The 19,357-nt window shown below is 48.7% G+C and overlaps 1 protein-coding gene across 1 annotated transcript in view; it reads left to right on the forward strand.

Moving 5' to 3' along the window:
• The window catches only part of Scn11a (sodium voltage-gated channel alpha subunit 11), a 108,685-nt gene that overhangs the window by 25,512 nt on the left and 63,816 nt on the right, over positions 1-19,357 (forward strand). The window contains exons 2-8 of the mRNA XM_045136474.1: positions 1,181-1,454; positions 3,639-3,757; positions 6,161-6,253; positions 10,366-10,494; positions 11,685-11,779; positions 16,541-16,714; positions 18,043-18,109. Coding sequence (XP_044992409.1) covers positions 1,181-1,454; positions 3,639-3,757; positions 6,161-6,253; positions 10,366-10,494; positions 11,685-11,779; positions 16,541-16,714; positions 18,043-18,109 — 951 coding nt within the window. The remainder of the gene's footprint in view (positions 1-1,180; positions 1,455-3,638; positions 3,758-6,160; positions 6,254-10,365; positions 10,495-11,684; positions 11,780-16,540; positions 16,715-18,042; positions 18,110-19,357) is intronic.

Consider the following 19,357-nt stretch of genomic DNA (forward strand, 5'->3'; position numbering starts at 1 on the left):
ATTTAGAAAAATTCTTATTTAGAACTTTAACATATGAACATATTACAAGTTGGTCACATTCCCATCAGGTCGTATTCTTTTGTCCCCTCTCCCTCACTCCCATTCCACTGAGGGCCCTTCTCAGTAGGGACATCAGTAATCATTGTGGCGTCATGAATGCACCAGCCAGTCTCTGGGGGTGGGGGATCAATGCCTCAGAATTCTTCATCTCATCCTGTGATTCTTACATTCCATCTTCTGCCATGTTCCCTGAGCCTTGGAGAGTATGTTAGAAATCTTCTTTAGGGGCTAGGGAGATGGCTTGGTCGTTAAAGGCACTTGCCTGTAAAGCCTAAGGACCCAAGTTCAATTCCCCAGTACCCATGTAAAGCCAGATGCACAAAGTGGCACATGCCTTGAGTTTGTCTGCAGTGGCTGTCTTAAAAATTCTCCTCTGATTTTCTGCTTTGATAAATTAAAATTTTATTTATTTAGTTATTTAGTTATGAGAGAGGGAAAATGGGCACACAGGGCTCTTGCCACTGCAAACAAACTCCAGACGCATGTGAAACTTCGTGCATCTGGCTTTACATGGGTGATGGGGAATTGAACCCAGGCTGTCGGGCTTTGCACACAAGTGCCTTTAACCACTGACCCATCTCCTTAGCTCAGCTTTGATTACGTTGCGTCCCCTCAGTGTGTAGGAGTTCACATACACCAAGGCCCCTGAGTTTCATATTACTACTCCCGAATCCGCATTTGGGTTACCTACTGGCTACAGGTTGAATAAGACCAAACAAGTGTGACCAGTGTGTGTGTGCCGGGACACTAATGTGTGCACATGAAGAGCTCTTTGTATGCTGTGAAGTACAAATGCGCTGTCATGGAATATAACGTCCCGATTCCATTCTATAGCATGAAGTGAAAATGCGCTCTGGTAAGAGAGAATATAGAATGTCCATGTTACTTACTTTCCCACCGTGGTGACCAAATACCTAACCAGAGGCAACTTTGGGAAAGAAGCTCTTGTTTGGGTTTATAGATCCTTGTGATCTGCCCCATGACCAAGGTGCCCAGGACCCCACTCCTTAGATCCTCACAGCACCCTTTGAGGATGAACTGCATCCTCCCTCCCTCCCTCCCTCCCTCCCTCCCTCCCAGGAGAGCTCTGTGAGTTTCCACAGCATTTCTCTCCCACAAGGGTGAAGATGGATGACAGGATCTACCCAGTGATCTTCCCAGATGAGCGCAACTTCCGCCCCTTCACGTCTGAGTCCCTGGCCGCAATCGAAAAGCGGCTGGCCATCCTCAAGGAGAAAAGGAAGTCCAAAGACAAGGCAGCGGCCGAGCCCCACCCTCGACCGCAGCTTGACCTGAAGGCCTCCAGGAAGTTACCCAAGCTTTATGGCGACATACCCCCGGAGCTGGTAGGGAAGCCGCTGGAAGACCTGGACCCATTCTACAGAGCTCATAAGGTACCTCCGTGGGGGGTGCGGTGTTCCACCACAGTCACAAACACCCTGTAGGCTCTCGAAGGACCAGTCTTGGGGTTTGGGGAAGGTGGGCCATGCCACTCCTTTCTCATCACCACTTACCATTGCCTCCGTAGTCCTAAGGATGCATTAAGCTCTTGTCTTCTGTGTCTAGTCTGTGTTGGTGGAGAAGACCGGGGTGTAGTTGTGGGAAGGCCGAGTGGAGAACGGAGGAAACAGTGGTGTCTGATGATTTCAAACCAGTCACCTCACCTCCTGATCTGTAAAATGGGCATGATGTCAGATTTCCCTACCTTATGGCACAGACATCCCGTGGAGACACGTTATAAACTGCAGATCATACTGATATCCGTGATTCATATCATTGTCCAGGAATGTCCACTTCAGCAAGATTTTTTCCTTTTGGACATCAAACATTGTAGGCTACTAAGAGATTAAGGAAGGGGCTGGGGGGATGGCTAATGGTTACGGCACTTGCCTGTGAAGCCTAAGGACTCAGGCTCGACTCCCCAGAACCCATGTAAGCCACACACAAGGTGATGCATGTGCACAAGGTGGTGCACACAGCTGGAGTTTGACAGCAGTGGCTAGAGGCCCTGGCGTGCCAACTCTCTCGCTCTCTCATAAAACAAACAGAAGGAAATTAAGGAAGATCAAACAAATGGCTAACTAAAAGATAATCAAGTGGGCACATGTAAGTTATATGCAAATCCATGGAAATATATCAAAGCCTTGATGGCTCATCTACCTAGATATAATTTGTGCAGGAAATGCCACGTGTGTGTGTGTGTGTGTGTGTGTGTGTGTACACATGCGTGTGAGTGCGGGCACCTTTGTGGGTAACTTCCAAGGTCGGCCCTTGCCTTGCCTTCTACCTTGTTGGACTCAGGCTCTCTCATTGTTCACCAGGCTAGCTGGCCCATAAGCTTCTGGAGCTCTTCCTGCCTCCACTTCCCCGAGGAGTGCAGAGTTGCAGATGCTTGCTACTACATCCATCTTTACATGGGCTCTGGGCTCTCGTGTTTGCCCAGCAAGCACTTTATCCTCAGAGTCATCTCCCCAGCATTTTGCAGAAAATTCTAGTGAAAGTTCCTTCACTCTGGGCTCCAGGGTGAAGAAAGGTGAATTCTGGACTCTTCAGAACCCTGGGCCCTCTGCTGATCTGCCAATCATGCTCTTTCACAAAGCCTCACAAGACATGGGCATCATCAGCTCCCTGTGTGGTCTAGCAGAGGGTGGCAAGCTTACCTTATCACACTGAGGGGAGCAAGGGAGGAGTCTGGGAACTTGGGGGGGGGATTTATAGCAGCTATAATGTTGAGAGCATCTTTTACTGGTGTCCATGAAAACCTGACCTCTCAAAGAGAGGTGGCCTGGAGGCTGAGGAGATGGCTCAGTGGTTAAGAAACTTTTCTTCAAAGCATAACAACCTGGGTTTGATTTCCCAGGATCCATGTAAAGCCAGAGGCATCAGGTGGCACATGGCTCTGGAGTTCTTTTGTGGTGGCTGGAGGTCCTGGCCCACCCATTCTTTCTCTCTCTCTCTGTCTCATCAATCAATCAACGAGTAAATTTAAATAACCAGCCACATGGGAAGCACTCAAGCTTATTTTCCATTTTGGTTCCTTCTAACCCTCGACTCCACAGAGTCTGCTGTGAACTTCGGCATGGAAGTCTCATTTGCCCTGGGTGTGATTAATCACATTCCGTGAGTTCAGAACCATGTTCTCCACCTCTGTCCTCTCACTGCACCCCATGGTGGGGGCAGTCCACAGCCCACTGGGGAATCAAACCTGGGTCCTTAGGCTTTGCAGACAAGTGCCTTAACTGCTAAGCCATCCTTCCAGCCCTCCGCTGTATTTTTTGAGACAGGTCCCTCACTTGAGCCCCGAGCTTGCCAGATTGACTAGTCTAACAGGCAGCCTTGTTCCCGAGGGTTCCTTGTGCCTGGCGTTTCCGCGGGTTCTGGGAGTCCAAACGCGGTCTTCACGCTTGCGCAGCAGCCACTTTGCCAGCTGAGCTGTCTCCCCAGCCCCCGAAGCTGCAGTTCTTGTCAGAAGCCATGCCAGGACTCGAGCCGTGGTTTCTGGAGCTTTCTCTGAGCGAGCGCGTGGCATGAGGGGCTGGTCCTGGTGTTTATGTTCTGTGTCCGTGTTTTCTCTGCAGACGTTCATGGTGTTGAACAAGAAGAGAACAATCTACCGCTTCAGCGCCAAGCGCGCCCTGTTCATCCTGGGGCCTTTCAACCCCATCAGAAGTTTGGCCATTAGAATCTCCGTCCATTCATATCCTTTCACTAAGCCCCAGCTGTGGGAATAGAGCATAAGCCCCAGGGGACTCACATGTTTATTAGTTCTTTTTCTTTTTTTAAAAAAAACCTTTTTATTGACAGCTTCCATAATTATAGACAATAAACCATTATAATTCCTTCCTCCCACTTTCTCCTTCACAAATCCACCTTCCATCATATCCCCTCCCCTTCTCAATCTGTCTCTTATTTTGATGTCATGACCTTTTCCTCCTCTTACGATGGTCTTGTGTAGGTAGTGTCAGGCACTGTGAGGTCATGGATATCCAGGTCATTTTGTGTCTGGAGGAGCACGTTGTAAAGAGTCCTACCCTTCCTTCCTTCCTTCCTTCCTTCCTTCCTTCCTTCCTTCCTTCCTTCCTTCCTTCCTTCCTTCCTTCTTTTCCTCTCTTCCTCCCTCCCTCCCTCCCTCCCTCCCTCTCTCTTTCTTCTTTCTTTATTTTCTGAGACAGGTCCCCAAACTCACCATGTAGCTGGTAAGGGCCTTGGGCTCCTGATCCTCCTCCTGGCAGCTTCTAGGTGCTGGCATGACGGGCGTGTGCCACCACCGCACTCCTAGCTCGATGCAGCGCTGGGGAGCAAGCCCCGGCTGCGCGCGTGCTGGGCGGGGGTCTACTAACCGAGCCCCATTTCCGAGCCCATCACGTGCTCACGGAGCAGAGCCAATGCTCAACTGCATGTGTCTTACCGCTCTGTGGCCGGGTTGTGGTGCGGCTCTGAGATCTCTGGCTTCCGACAGGGGCACACGAACAGGCGTTTGGTTTCTGTGTGAGCTGAGTGGTGAACTGGCAGGTGGAGAGGGAAGGGCCTGCGGAGCTGCGGCGGCATCACGGGGGCTCCACCTAGCTAGACGTCCAAACAAGGGCTGCGCACTGGCAGCGCACACAGCACACTGAGTTGAGGGCTGCGTCCTGTCGGACCGCCGCAGTGTTTGAAAGGGTTTGGAAACATTTTCTAACCAGGACAGTTCAGATTTCCAGCTTCTCTTGAAAAACAAAACTTCTAGCCAGCTTATGCCTACGTTTGTCCTCGGCAAAAAAATAAAAAAATAAAAAATAAAAATAAATAGCATAGTGAGAAACCACTGTCTCTCAGAGGGGTGTGCATCTCAGTTCCATACCATCTGTTCCCATCCTGTGGCCACCAATGGCTCAACTCATGGATGCATATGACTTGCCAAGACTTATGTGTTTTGTAGTTCCAGTTTTTTAAAAACCTTTTTTTCCATTTTATTTATTTACTAGAGACACACAGAGAGAGTCAGATAGATAGATAGATAGATAGATAGATAGATAGATAGATAGATAGAGAAAATGGGTGTGCCAGGGCCTCTAACCACTGCAAACAAACTCGAGACTCAGGCACCACCTTGTGCGCCTGGCATACCTAGGTGGTCCCGGGGAATCAGGAATTATTAAGCATTTCTGAGCGAGCAGAGGGAAAGAGAGATGCTAGGCCATGTTAGATGAGGGTTGGGGATAAAGAAGACATGGATTTGTACAAAAGATAAAATACTGCTGAGAACCATAATAACTAGGCTGCTTCCCTGGAAACAGCAGTGGTGATGAGGACTTTATTTAAGAGTTTTAGTAGAGAAGTGCTCTCCCGGGCGGCAGGGCAGTGATAGAGCACTTGCCTTGAGTTTTCACTGTCCCCTGTAGGCTCCTGTGTTTGAACACTCGGTCCCTAGCAGGCAATGCTTTTTGAGAAGGCTGCGGAACCTTTGGAACACAGAGAGCCTTTCTGGAGGAAGGGGGTCCTTAGCAGGTAGACCTTGAGGTTTGACGGCCTGGTCCCCCTTCCTGTTTGCCTTCTGCTCTGCTTCCTGACTGTGTCTGTAATGTGACCAGCCAGCCTCCCGCTCCGGCTGCCATGCCTTCCCTGCCCCACTAGCGTGTATCCTCTAGAAACTGTAGACCAGAATAATCCCTCTCATTGCTTAAGCGGCTCTCTGTTGGGTTTTGGGTGACAGCAACAAGTCAAGTATCTAATAGATCTAGTATGCATGAGGCCCTGAGTTCTACCCCCAGCACCAGCAGGGCGTTGGAAGAGGGAGAGCCACATCTGCCTGCAGTGCCAGCTAACTCCGTCTGAGCCTGGCCCCGTGAGGAGCTCTGCCACATGCACAGTCCAGCCTGAGAGTCTGAGTTGGCCAGATGTGTGCGGGGGAGCGTAGCCCTCCAGGTGAGGAGGCGGCCAGGTCAGCAGAGGACATCCTCCAGAGGAGGGGACAGGTGTGAGTGACCCTCAGCTCATCCTCACAGTCACAGAACAGTGGCACTTGCATGGTCGCCCTCTCCCACCAGTGACGGGCCCCATCACAGTCACTTAATGACACGCGCTGTCCTGCAGGGTTTCCGCCTTAACGGACGCCAGGCACGCTGTTCAGCATGCTTATCATCTGCACCGTGGTGGTCAACTGCATGTTCATGGCTCTGTTTTCGGACAAAAGTGTTGAGACTAACATTGCTGAGTAAGTATTCTCTGGAGTTGGCTTTATAGTAAGTGTGCCAGAAAGAAGGACTGTATGGAGAGAGATAGAGAGAGAGACAGAGAGAGAGAGGGGGGGAACTGAAAGTGTTACCAGTAGTCTCTGTGCCTGTGTTTCTAGGTTCAGTGTCTTACTCAAACAATTGAAAATAACTTGCAATAAATAAATAAGAATAAAGAATGAAGTGAAAGCACCTGGAAGCAGGGGATTGTCTGCAGTGGGGCAGCAGGCACCTCGAGCTGACTGCCCAAGAGCAGGGATTCTTGCTTGGGTCTTCTTCTGTGGGGTCTGGGAGAGGGGGGAGCTGGTTACTAGGGGTATAGTTTGGGTGAGTCTCTGCTTTGATTGACAGCCTTGGATTGTGTCCATCCAAAAAGGAAATACTGCGCCAGTCCTTTCCCATGATGCATCTCAACTTGAGCATATGTACACCCAGTCATGCATAGGCATAATATCATAAATAGGGGATACTCCCTCAAAGTTCACTCAAAGGAAATCATTTGGCTTGCCCACTGTCATCTGATCCCAGATATATCCCCAAAGTGTGTGAATAAAACCAGAGTGTTACCAAGGGGTTGTCAAAAGAGTAACTCATTCCCTGGTCTAAAATGGGGTGCACAAGCAGCTTGATATAGGTGAGGGCTCCAGGTTGCTAACGAGATGTTGCTAGGTGTACTATTAGGAAGGGACTATGTCTGTTGCCCAGGCCCAGGTGCTGATCTCTTTCCTAAGCTTGCCTGTCTCAAAAATCACCCGCAGTGCAGGGAGAGCCTGTGTTATCTTGTACACATCTTTTTACAATTGTCTTTAAAAGACCTTTAAAACTATATTTGTAACAATGGGCACTATATAATTATGTGCCTAGATTTTAAGTGGTTTTCTTTTAAAAATATTTATTTGTTTACTTATAGCCAGGCGTGGTGGCATCTGCCTTTTATCCCAGCACTTGGGTGGCAGAGGTAGGAAGATCGCTGAGATCAAGGCCTGCCTGGGACTACACAGCGAGTTCCAGGTCAGCCTGGGCGAGAGTGAGATCCTATCTCAAAAAAAAGGGATAAAAATATTTATTTATGTATTAGAGAAAGAAAGAATGAGAGTACAGGCATATCAGGGCCCCTTGCCACCACGCAAACTCCACATGCACGCACGGCTCTGTGCATCTGGCTTTACGTGGGCACTGGGGAATCAAATGTGGCCCACCAGGCTTTGCAGGCCAGAGCTTTTAACTGCTGAGCCATGTCCTCAGCCCATCTGCAACTTTGTTTTCTTTATTTGCATGGTGTATCTTTTTTCATCTTTTTACTTTAAACTCTTCTGTGTTTCTGTATTTAAGGTACTTCTTTTTAATACATTTTATTTTTGATAATTTTATAGACATGTATATAAAATGTATTTTGATCACATTCACTCCCATTACCTTCTCTTATCTCCCGCCCACCCCCGTGAGATCTTTTCTTCTTCCCAACTAATCTCCTTCATCCTCCCACGTCTCTTTTAGGGGGTGACTCACTGTTAAATGAGGGTTGCTTGTGTGAGCATGGGGAGGGCACTGGACTGTAGGTGACTTGCTAGAGATCACAGCACTGAAGAACACGACTCCTTTCCCTTAGAGCTTCTGCAGCCGTTAACTACTTTGAGAGGAGTGGGGTGCTGTGCGCTCTTCCCCCGCTCGTGGAGGAATGTTGGCAGACTCAGTCTTGCGCAGGGACCTGCAGCTGCTGTGAGTTCCGGAGGGTAGCGGCTGGGCCGTGTCTGGATGACAGTGTTTCAAAGCACTGCTTCCTGTCTTTAGGCACACAGTACTCACTCACTGTAGTAGCCAGTTCCCCGTTGCTGGGATGAACGTCCCAAACCAGACGTCGTTTATGGAGGGAAGGGATTTATTTCAAGCTCACAGATCCAGGGGAAGTTCCATCAATGGCGGAAGAAGCTGATCCCCTTTCTCAGATCCAAGCAGAGAGAAAAACAACCAAACAGCCACAAGAGGTGGTGCCACCAGAGCTCATACTGCTCTCGTTTTCTTTAATTTTTTAAAAATTTATTAAAATTTATTTTATATATTTGAGAAAGAGAAAAAGAGGGAGAGAGAGAGAGATGGAGAGAGAGAGAGAATGGGTGCTCGAGGGCTTTCAGCCACTGCAAATGAACTCCAGAGGCATGTTCCACCTTGTGCATCTGGCTTACGTGGGTCTTGGGGAACAGAACCTGGGTCCTTTGGCTTTGCAGGTAAGTGCCTTAGCCGCTAAGCCATCCCTCCTGCCTTCAGACTGCTCTCTTACACTGGGCTAGAATTCGGACCCGCCCCCAGTGACATCTTAGGGCTGGACTCCAAGATCTGGCCCCAGTGACACCTCCTCCAGCCAGGCAGCTGGAGATCCCCGTTTCAAGTTTAATTTTACACCCAGGTCACTGGGGGACGTATATACGTTCAAACCTTCTCCCTTACCCACAGCACTTTCACCAGCTGTGAGTCTTTACGTTAACCTGTGCCCCTCACACAAACAAGCTCCTGGGATGGACGTGTGGAGAGCGCTGATGGATGGATGTGCATGAATATTGAGAAGGCATCTGACATCCTGTCTACTTAGGGTAACTACAGAGTAGGTTTCCCCACTAAGCCCTGCCACCTCTCCAGCCATGGCCTTTCGGCCAGGTTTTTGTTTTTTTTTTTTTAATTTTTTTTTGTTCATTTTTATTTATTTATTTGAGAGGTACAGACAGAGAAAAAGAGATAGATAGAGAGAGGGGATGGGCGTGCCAGGTCCTTCAGCCACTACAAACGAACTCCGGACGCGTGCGCCCCCTTGTGCATCTGGCTAACGTGGGTCCTGGAGAATCGAGCCTCGAACCGGGGTCCTTAGGCTTCACAGGCAAGTGCTTAACCACCAAGCCATCTCTCCAGCCCTCGACCAGGTTTTTAATCCCAGGCATGCATTTCTTCCTGTGGAATGGGCCTCCAGTCCAGTCAGAAAACCATTACGCCCACAGCAGTCATGCCACTATTGTCACAGTGGGCACCTCTTGCCTGGCAAGGTCAGTTATGGACCACATAGGGTCCATGTCTAGGTAAGAGTGGTGATGACTTTTCTCCCCCAGCAGCCCGAGTAGAACCTTCTGGCATTATGAAAGCTAAGTGCAGTGGAGAGTTCCCAGCTCAGTTCCTGACTGATTTCTGTATGACCTGCAAGTGAGGTGTGTGGCATCTTCAGTGGTAATGACTCAACCTCTAGATTTGGGGGCAGCAAGAGCGTGTGAAAAAGCCTAGGTTGTTTTGGGGGCTTCTCTAGCCTCCCTGACCAACAACTCCTTTGGAGCTATAGCATTCCTGACACGGGGATTTTTTAAAAAATTTTAAAAACATTTTTAAAAATGTTTTTGTTTATTTTTATTTATTTATTTGAGAGCTACAGAGAGAGAAAGAGAAAGATAGGGAGAGAGAATGGGTGTGCCAGCGCCTCCAGCCACTGCAAACAAACTCCAGATGTGTGTGCCCCCTTGTGCATCTGGCTAACAGGGGTCCTGGGGAATCGAGCCTCGAACCGGGGTCCTTAGGCTTTGCAGGCAAATGCTTAACCGCTAAGCCATCTCTCCAGTCCTATAATTTTGATTATACATGTTCTCTTTCTCTGAATTTTTTTGTTTGTTTGAAGTAGGGTCTTACTCTAGCTCAGGCTAACCTGGAACTCACTCTGCAGCCCAGAATGGCCTTGAACTCGTGGTGATCCTCCCTACCTCAGCCTCCTGAGTGCTGGCATTAAAGGTGTGCACCATCATGCCCGGCCATTCTCTGATGTGGTTGCCCCTTTTGTTGCTCTATTTTTTATTAATATAGTTTCTTATAGCCTACCAGGCTGGCTTTGAACTCATATAGCTGAGGATGTCCTTGAACTCCTGATCTTCCTGTCTCCGCCCCTTGTTCCCAGTGCTGGGATGTACATGTGTGTCATGACACCAGGTTTGCTCAGTGCTGGGGACCAGACTCGGGCTCTATGTTTGCTAGGCCAACACTCTGCCCATGGAGCTCCGTCTCAGCCCGGCTCTTTGCTTTGTCACTTACAATACCCCTTCTTACTTTGAAATGATTTGTTTTGTAGATACGTCTTCACTGGGATTTATATTTTAGAAGCCTTTATTAAAATACTGGCGAGAGGTTTTATCCTGGATGAGTTTTCTTTCCTCCGAGACCCGTGGAACTGGCTGGACTTCGTTGTCATTGGAACAGCGTAAGATGGTTGAAAATCTTTGCTGGAGAAACTTGGGGTGGGACTGAGGTCCTGTGGCTTCCCTTGGGGGTTAGAGTGGCTGAGGCTGTCTAGACCTCTGAACGCCTTGCACGCATCCAGCTGGCCCGAGGTCTCTGGGCACAAATCTGTTCCTGGGTCAACACGTGCACTCTCATTCCTTCAGCTGTTTCCTCCCCAAACTAGCTTCTGATAGGCCCGGTTCTCTGTGCAAGAGAGAGGATTTGCAACAGTAAACAATAAGACATGGGCTTGGGGCTGGAGAGATGGCTCAACAGTTAAGGCACTTGCCTGCAAAGCCTAACAACCTGGGTTTGATTCCCCAGTACCCATGTAAAGCCAGATGCACAAAGTAGCACATGCATCTGGAGTTCGTTTGCAACATCTGCAGGCCCTAGCAGGTCCATTCTCTCTGTCTGTCTCTCTTCTATCTCTCTCTGCTTGCAAATCAAAAAAAAAAAAATCTAAAAAAAAAACCATGGGCATGACCAGTGAAATATTCTGCTCTAAAAATGAGGGATGGGGCTGGAGAGATGGCTCAGTGGTTAAGGTGCTTGTCTGCAAAGCCTGATGATGCAGATTCCATTCCCAGGACCCACGTAAAGCCAGATGCACAAGGTGGTGCATGCATCTGGAGCTTGTTTGCAGTGGTTAGAGGCCCTGGTGCAGCATTCTCACCCTTTCTCTCTCTCTCTTTTTCTGTCTCTTTGCTTGCAAATAAAAAAAAATATTAAAAAGGAGGATAAAAGAGAGGGTGATGTCTGAAGTTTTCCTCTAGCCTTCACACACATACACACACACACGTCTGCTCACACCCAGATGTGCCCACACATATATGCACACGCATGCTCACACCCACATGTGCCCACACACACACACACACATGCATGCTCACACCCACATGTGCCCACACATATACGCACACGCATGTTCACACCCACATGTGCCCCCCCCCCACATATACCCCTATGCAAAGACTCATATGAAAATAATCCTGGGCAGTCTGTGGTCCGTGGCATTGGACAGTGGCATCGCCGGGTTCTGAGGTGAAGCAGAGGCCACACGCTCCCGTGGGTGGGCTGGCCGAGGCCCCCGTCCTTCTGCCGGCCTCTGTGGCGCATGCGGTGCAGCAGCTCCGAGAGAGCGCAGCTTCCCCACGCTTTGTCTTGTAGGATTGCAACGAATTCCCCAGGTATCAAGATCAACCTGTCGTCCCTGCGTACCTTCCGAGTGTTCAGAGCACTGAAAGCGATTTCGGTGGTTTCAGGTAAGACACTTCCAACACTGGCCCTGAGCTAGAGTATTCTCTTACGTGTAAACATTTCAAAATGTCATCATGTCAACCTCAAGCTGACAAACAACACTGTTTGATACATTTATTTGATTATTCAGCCAGTAGTTATTAAACACCTGGTACGGCTAGACACTATGCTTTGTAAAGGTCCATCCGTGAGAAAGCAAAGATGCTGGCGTAATGGAGTTTGTGTTCTAAGTTTGGGATGGGGAGGCAGTCATGAAGCAGTTCCTTTAATAAACAAGTAAATTATGATGCATATTAGAACCGGTTATGTGCCATAGAAAATAAAAATGAGGAGCTGGGCATGGTGGCACACGCCTTTAATCCCAGCACTTGGGAGGCAGAGGCAGGAGGATCGCCTTGAGTTTGAGGCCACCCTGAGACATAGTGAATTCCAGGTCAGCCTGGGCTAGAGCGAGACTTTACCTCGAAAAACCAAAAATAAATCAGTAAATAAATAAAATAAAAATGAGGCCTGGAGAGATGGCTCAGCAGTTAAGGCATTTGCCTGTGAAGCCTAAGGACCCAGCTTTGATTCCTCAGTACCCACGTGGGCCAGATGCATAAGGTGGAACATGTGGAGTTCATTTGCTGTGGCAGGAGGCCCTGGTGCCCCCATTCTCTCCCTCTCTCTCATAAACAAATAAATAAAAATAAAATACTAAAAAAATGAAATGTAGACGTATTAGTTACTTTTCTCATTGCTGAGACAAAGACAGGTATTAAGGGAGGAAGAGTTTATTTTGGCTCACAGTTTGAGGGGACAGTCCCTCACGGCATGAAAGGTGTGGGGACAGGAGCGAGAGGCAGCTGGTCACGTTGCATCCATAGTCAGGAAGCAGAGCGAGAGACGGACGCTGGTGCTCAGCTTGCTTTCAGCCCGTAGAATGGCGCCACCCACAGGCACCATTGAGAATAGCTGTTGTAATGCTAGGTTGGTGACAGACGTCGGCATGGTACTTACTGGCTCGCGTCTACCCACCACTGGCCACCTTCTCGGAGCGGTGATGGACCATCGATTTCGAAGGTGGTGACGGGGTAACGTGAGCTGATACCTGGGAAGAGGGTCTTAAGGGGAGAAAGTCGCCGGCACACAGGCTGAGGCATGGATAGGGCTGGGGCGGGGTGGGTGGAGGAGGCGGGGGTCGCAGAAGTGACGGGGAGACTGGGAGGCCAGGGAGGACTCCAGCGCCACCCTGAGGAGGAATAGAATGCAGGGATGCGCAGAAACAGACCGTGAAGGAGCCAACAGGTCCAAGGGATGGGAAGTGAAATGTTTATTTACAACCAGAGAGAGAGAGGGACAAAGCAAACGGACGTGCCAGGGTCTCCAACTGCTGCACATGGCCTCCAGCTGCGTGCGCCACCTTGTGTGTACCTGGCTTTGTGTGGGTACAGGGAAAACGAACCTCAGTTCTTAAGCTTTGCAAGCAAGTGCCTTAGCCACTGAGCCACCTCTCCAGCCTGTGGAGTGAATTTTCCAGCAGTTCTTATCAGCAACCACTCTTTCAGTTGCTTTTGTGTGTGCTCCAAGAACTATGGCATCCAGGTTTCCAGGCATCTCTGGATGCTTGAGCCTCTTCTCTTTGCAGAAATCCGCTCCCGCGGCGGCCCGGCTATGGCAGTGATAAGAAAATCCCCCCAGCAGCTCCCCAACCACAGCCCAGCTGCCATGTTGTCTAGAAAAATATTTTTCACTCAGCAGACTTGCAATTTGTTTTTCCCTTCAGGCTTAGGATGGTCTGTTTATTTTTATTTATTTGAGAGAGAAAGAGGGAGAGGGTGAGAGAGAAAAAGAAAGAGGAGAGAGAGAATGGTCGCATCAGGGCCTCCAGCCATTGCAAACTCCAGACGCATGTGCCACCTTGTGCCTCTGGCTTACATGGGTCTTGGGGAATCAAACCTGGGTCCTTTGTCTTTGCAGGCAAATGCCTTAACCACTAAGCCATCTCTTCAGCCCTCTGCTTTTATTTTTCATGCATTTACTGGCCACTTATATTTCTTACTTTGTTTAATGAATTTTCCCATTTATTTATTGGATGACATTTTTTCTGGTGCTGAATTTTTTTTTTTTTTTTTTTGAGGTAGGGTCTCAGGCTGGCTTCCAACACAGCGATCCTCCTACCTCTGCTTCCCCAGTGCTAGGATCCAAGATGTGCGCCACCATTCCCCGCTTGAGTTCTTTAGAGGTTCTCAATATTATTCTTCTGTCGGATATATAGTTGGCAAAGATTTTCTCCCGTGGCACAGGCCTGCCTCTTCGCTTTGGTGATTATTTCCTGTGCGTCCATTGTTGCCTGTGTCTTGGGTGTCCTCAGGAAGTCCTTGCCTATGACAGCATCTGGGACTGTTTCCTCTGTGCTCCCCTTGAGCAGTCTTAGTGGTTAAAGCCCTACCTTAAGGTCTGTTGATACTTGTTGAATTGGTTTTTGGTACAAGGTAGAAGTAGGAATAAGTTTTGAAGTTGTACATGTATATGGATACCCAGTTTCCTTAGCATCATGTTTTTTTTTTTTTTAAATTTTTATTTATTTATTTGAGAGCAACAGACACAGAGCAAACAGGTAGAGGAAGAGAGAGAGAATGGGCGTGCCAGGGCTTCCAGCCTCTGCAAACGAACTCCAGATGTGTGCGCCCCCTTGTGCATCTGGCTAACGTGGGACCTGGGGAACCGAGCCTCGAACCAGGGTCCTTAGGCTTCACAGGCAAGCGCTTAACCACTAAGCCATCTCTCCAGCCCGCATCATGTTTTTTTTTGAAGAGAGAACTCATGAACATCCTCCTACCTCTGCCTCCTGAGTGCCCGGATTAAAGGTGTGCACCACCACGCCTGGCTCCAATGTATGTTTTTTGACACCTTTGTCAAAAACTAGCTGGCCAGGGCTGGAGAGATGGCTTAGCGGCCAAGGCACCAGCTTGCAAAGCCTAAGGACCCAGGTTTGATTTGCCAGTGCCCACGTAAAGCGGACAGCCAGCAGCGAGACGGTCACTAATACACTCTGCCAGCTTGGACGTGAGGAGCAGGGAGGGTCAACGGAACCCGCGGACTTTTGTCTTTCCTGTGACTTATGCTGGTGCGGAGCCCGACTGGACAAGTGTCCGATGTCTGTCCTAGCTGTCTGCACTTCGGGAGGTTTCCTTATTTGGGTATCAAGGGCCTATTTTGGTCACACTTAATCGTTTAGCCTATGAACGAGGCAGGTTTTCCCGACCTCCTGCAGTTCTCTAGTTTGTATGCTGCGGGTGGCAGGGGTGTCAATGTGCGGAGTGAGCAGCTCGGACATTTGAACGCCCGCCGGGACCTGTCCCTGAGCTTGTACCAGCCTGTCTCAAGAGGACACCCTTATCTGGATCCTTGTCAGCTTAACAGAGTGCCAGGGACGTTAGGTGTGCTTAGTAAATATAACTGGTAATCTGAGACTTAGTAGATAACTGGTAATTGAGATTTTCTCTTCTGGGCCATCCTCACCACTTGGGTTGATGCAAAGCCTCCCTCTCTTTCTCTCCCTCTGCCCCTGATGTAGCCGTGTGTCATTCACAGCGTCTCCTGTATCTTGATGGTAGGCGGTGACTTCCAAAGTGAAGTATAGGTCTGTCTCATTCTCTTATGGGCTCTGCCTTTGGCCTCAGTGATGCCTACGAACCTCCAGCTGTGGAGGTGGTTTCACAGTTGTTCTCAGTTCTGCCTGTGTCAGCGTGCATGTTTCTGTTCAAAGTCTCCTCCCTTGCTCCTCAGCAGGGAAGAGGTGAGTGTGCAGGGTAGAGTGGATGGCTACGGTGACGACACACAGGCTCTAAGGAGTACAGTGTTTTAGAATGTATTTTTAAAATATTTTACTTTTATTTATTTATGTGTGTGTGTGTGTGTGTGTGTGTGTGTGTATGAGAGAGAGTTGGGGGGGTAAAGAGAGAGAGAGAGAAAATGGGTACTCCAGGGTCTGTAGCCACTGCGGATGAACTCCAGACACATGCTCCACATCTGGCTCTACATGGGTCCTGGGGAATTGAACCTGAGCCCTTTGGCTTTGCAGGCAAATGCCTTAACTGCTAAGGGGTGTCTTCCGCCCATTAGAATATATTTTAATTGATTTGCAAGGGGAGAGAAAAGCAATGGATACACCAGGACTTCTTGCCACATCAAACAAACTCCAGACGTATGCTCCACTTTGTGCGTCTAGCTTCACATAGGGACTGGGGAACTTAACGCAGGACCTCAGGCTTTGCAAGCAAGGGACTTTAACAACTGAGCCATCTCCCTGGCCTCAAAGATGTAGAATTTGAAGTTTAGATGGGTCAGTTCCTGTGGATCTTAGTCTAGATTGCCAACCTGAGACCTAGAACCACTTGAGCATGTGTATGAGGGAGTTTTAGATTCTGTTGGGCGAAGTAGGTGGATCCACCCTAACTGGGGAGACACCATCCCATGGGCGGGGCTCCGGGGCTGAATGAAAAGGAGAAATCAAGCTGAGCAGCGGCATCCATCACTCTCTGCTTCCTGACCATGGACACAACGTGACCAGCTGCTCCACACGTTCCGGTCATGGTGGACTGTACCGCCTCCAACTATAAGCCTCAACAAGCCTTTCCTCCCATAAGTCACACTTTGTCAAGCAGTTGGTCACAGCAAGGAGAGAGAAAGTAGCTGACACGTCGGTTATCCGCTCCTCATCTGGTGTCTGGTCAGGGTGTGGGGGAGCCAGTGCCTCTGTGAACACCCGTCCTCCTCCTCAGGCCTGAAGGTTATCGTGGGGGCCCTTCTGCGCTCCGTGAAGAAGCTCGTTGATGTCATGATCCTCACCATCTTTTGCCTCAGCATCTTTGCCTTGGTAGGGCAGCAGCTCTTCATGGGCAATCTGAACCTGAAATGCATCAGGGCGAACTGTAGCACCATCCCCGAACCTAACGGTAAGTCCCCCATTTTCTCTTGTTTGGCTTTTTTTTTTTTTTTTTTTGAGGTAGGGTCTTGCTCGAGCCCAGGCTGACCTGAAATTCACTCTGTAGTCTCAGGGTGGTCTCGAACTCATGGTGATCTTCCTACCTCTGCCTCCCAAGTGCTGGGATTAAAGGTGTGTGCCACTATGCCCAGCTTAAGTTCCCCATTAAAAATTACTATTATTATTATTATTTTGGCTTATTGATGTGGAATCTCACTCTAGCCAGACTGACCTGGAATTCACCATGTAGTCTCAGGGTGGCCTCAAACTCACAGCGATGCTCCTGCCTCTACCTCCAAGTGCTGGGGTTAAAGGCGTGCGCCACCACACCCTGCTAAGTTCTGTTTTTAACCCTTTGATTTGTGCGTGGTTAACTTCTGTTTACTCATACCATCTGGGCACGTTGCTCACAGGAACAAGGCCAGACAGTGTCCGCCCAGAGGTCTCCTGCAAACAGATGTATTTCATAAGGACGGTCCCGTTCTTCTGGTTTGTGTGAAGAAGTGGCACCGTTAAGAGCAGTCTTCTCACGTCTCCAGCATTCCTTCTCCTTCTCATTTAGTGAAAGTGCTCAGAGTGCCTGCTTTTGGCCAAAGAGAACCAGCCACTTTTTTTCTTTTGGTTTTTTGAGGTAGGGTCTTGCCTTAGCCCAGGCTGACCTGGAACTCACTGTGTAGTCTCAGCATGGCCTCAAACTCACAGTGATCCTCCTACCTCTGCCTCCCCAGTGCTGGGATTAAAGGCGTGCACTACCATGCCCAGCTTAGAACCAGCCACTTTTGTCTCCCCACCTCAGGTGTTTCCTACAGTACCAGCACTTCTTTCTGTGCCAACCTTCTCCACACTGAGGACAGCCCTCCTCCTCTACAGGGTCCTGAAACTCATGTGGTTACATCTTATTGTCTGTCAGGAGCTGAGTCCTGGCCATCCTTGCTCCAGGGTAATTCTGGGAATCAAACTCTGGTTGTTAGGCTTTGTAGGCAAGTGCCTTACCACCAAGCCATCTCTTCAGACCCTCATTTCAGTGTTCTTCTAAAAATCTGAATGTGGAACTGGAGAGATAGTTTAGTGGTTAAGATGATTGCCTGTGAAGCCTAAGGACCCGGGTTCAATTCCCTGGTATCCACGTAAGCCCGACGCACAAGGTAGCACATACATCTGGAGTTCGTTTGCCTTGGCTAGATGCCCTGGTGTGCCCATTCTCTTTCTCTATGTGCCCATCTCTCTTTTAAATAAATAAATAAATAAATATAAAGCTAGTGTAAAAAAGTCTAAATGTGTGACTCTTTCCTCTCTTAGAGTATTGCCTTGAAAAAGAAAAAGATTCCAAAGAATTCATAATGTGTGGCAAGTGGCTTGGCAGCAGGTAAGAGGTTTCAGCCTCTATTCTCTCTTTCAAGCTGAGCATCTCCAGACCTCTTGCGAAGATGTGGGCAGTCGTCCTCAGGTGATGACTGGAGAGGGCGGGGTGGAGTTCCCCCACTGTGCAGTGGGCTCCTGTGTCTAATTTTATTGCCTACTTTAAAAAAACTCATTAAAAATTTATGTATATGTTCTGTTTTTTTTTTTTTTTTGAGGTAGGGTCTTGCTGTAGCCTAGGCTGACCTGGGATTCACTATGTAATCTCAGGGTGGTGTTGAAGTTGCAGCAATCCTCCTGCTTCTGCCTCCCAGAGTGCTGGGATTAAAGGCGTGTAACACCATGCCTGGCTCAAAATTTTATTTTGTTTTTAACTTTTTTTTTTTTTTTTTGAGGTAGGGTCTCACTCTGGCTTAGGCTGGCTTGGAATTCATTATGTAGCCTCAGGATGGTCTCAAACTCACCAGCGATCCTTCTACCTCAGTCTCCTGAGTGTTAGGATTAAAGGTGTGCGCCACCACACCCAGGTGTTTTTATACATTTTATTGACAGTTGTCCCATGTGAACATAATATATTTTGATACTAGTTCCCTCCCACTGTCTTCTTTGGGTTCTCCCTTCATGGAACCCCCTTTTTCTTTTTTCCAACTAGACCCTCTTCTATCTTGATGCCTTTTTTGTTGTTTTTGTTTGTTTGGTTGGTTTTAGAGCTAGGGTCTTGCTCTAGACCAGGCTGACCTGGAATTCACTATGTAGTCTCAGGGTGGCCTTGAACTCAGCGATCCTCCTACCTTTGCTTCCCAAGTGCATTAAAGGCGTGCGCCACCATGTCCAGCTTTGATTCCCAGTATCCATCAGGTTTTATGCAGGCAGTGGCAGCCACTGTGAGGTCATGAATGCAGTGGTCACTTCATGTCTAGAAGACAGCACTGTAGCACCTTCCTCTCCGTCCTGTGGCTTACATCCTGTCCTTTCTGTCTCCTCTTGCCTGAGTTTCAGAGGGGGTGATGTTGATGTCACATTTAGTGCTCAACATTCAACAGTCACTTATTCTCAGCACTTTGATGAATTTTAAGTCTCCTCATCCTTTCTTTTTATTATTTTAACTTTATTTATTTGAGAGAGAGAAGCAGGGAGAGAGAGAGAGAGAGAGAGGGAGAGAGAATGGGCATGCTAGGGCCTTCAGCCACTGCAAATAATCTCCAGATGCATGTGCCATCTTGTGCATTTGGATTATATCAGTCCTGGGGAAATG

Source organism: Jaculus jaculus, chromosome 17, assembly GCF_020740685.1.
Source record: "Jaculus jaculus isolate mJacJac1 chromosome 17, mJacJac1.mat.Y.cur, whole genome shotgun sequence".
In the NCBI taxonomy this organism is placed as follows: domain Eukaryota; kingdom Metazoa; phylum Chordata; class Mammalia; order Rodentia; family Dipodidae; genus Jaculus; species Jaculus jaculus.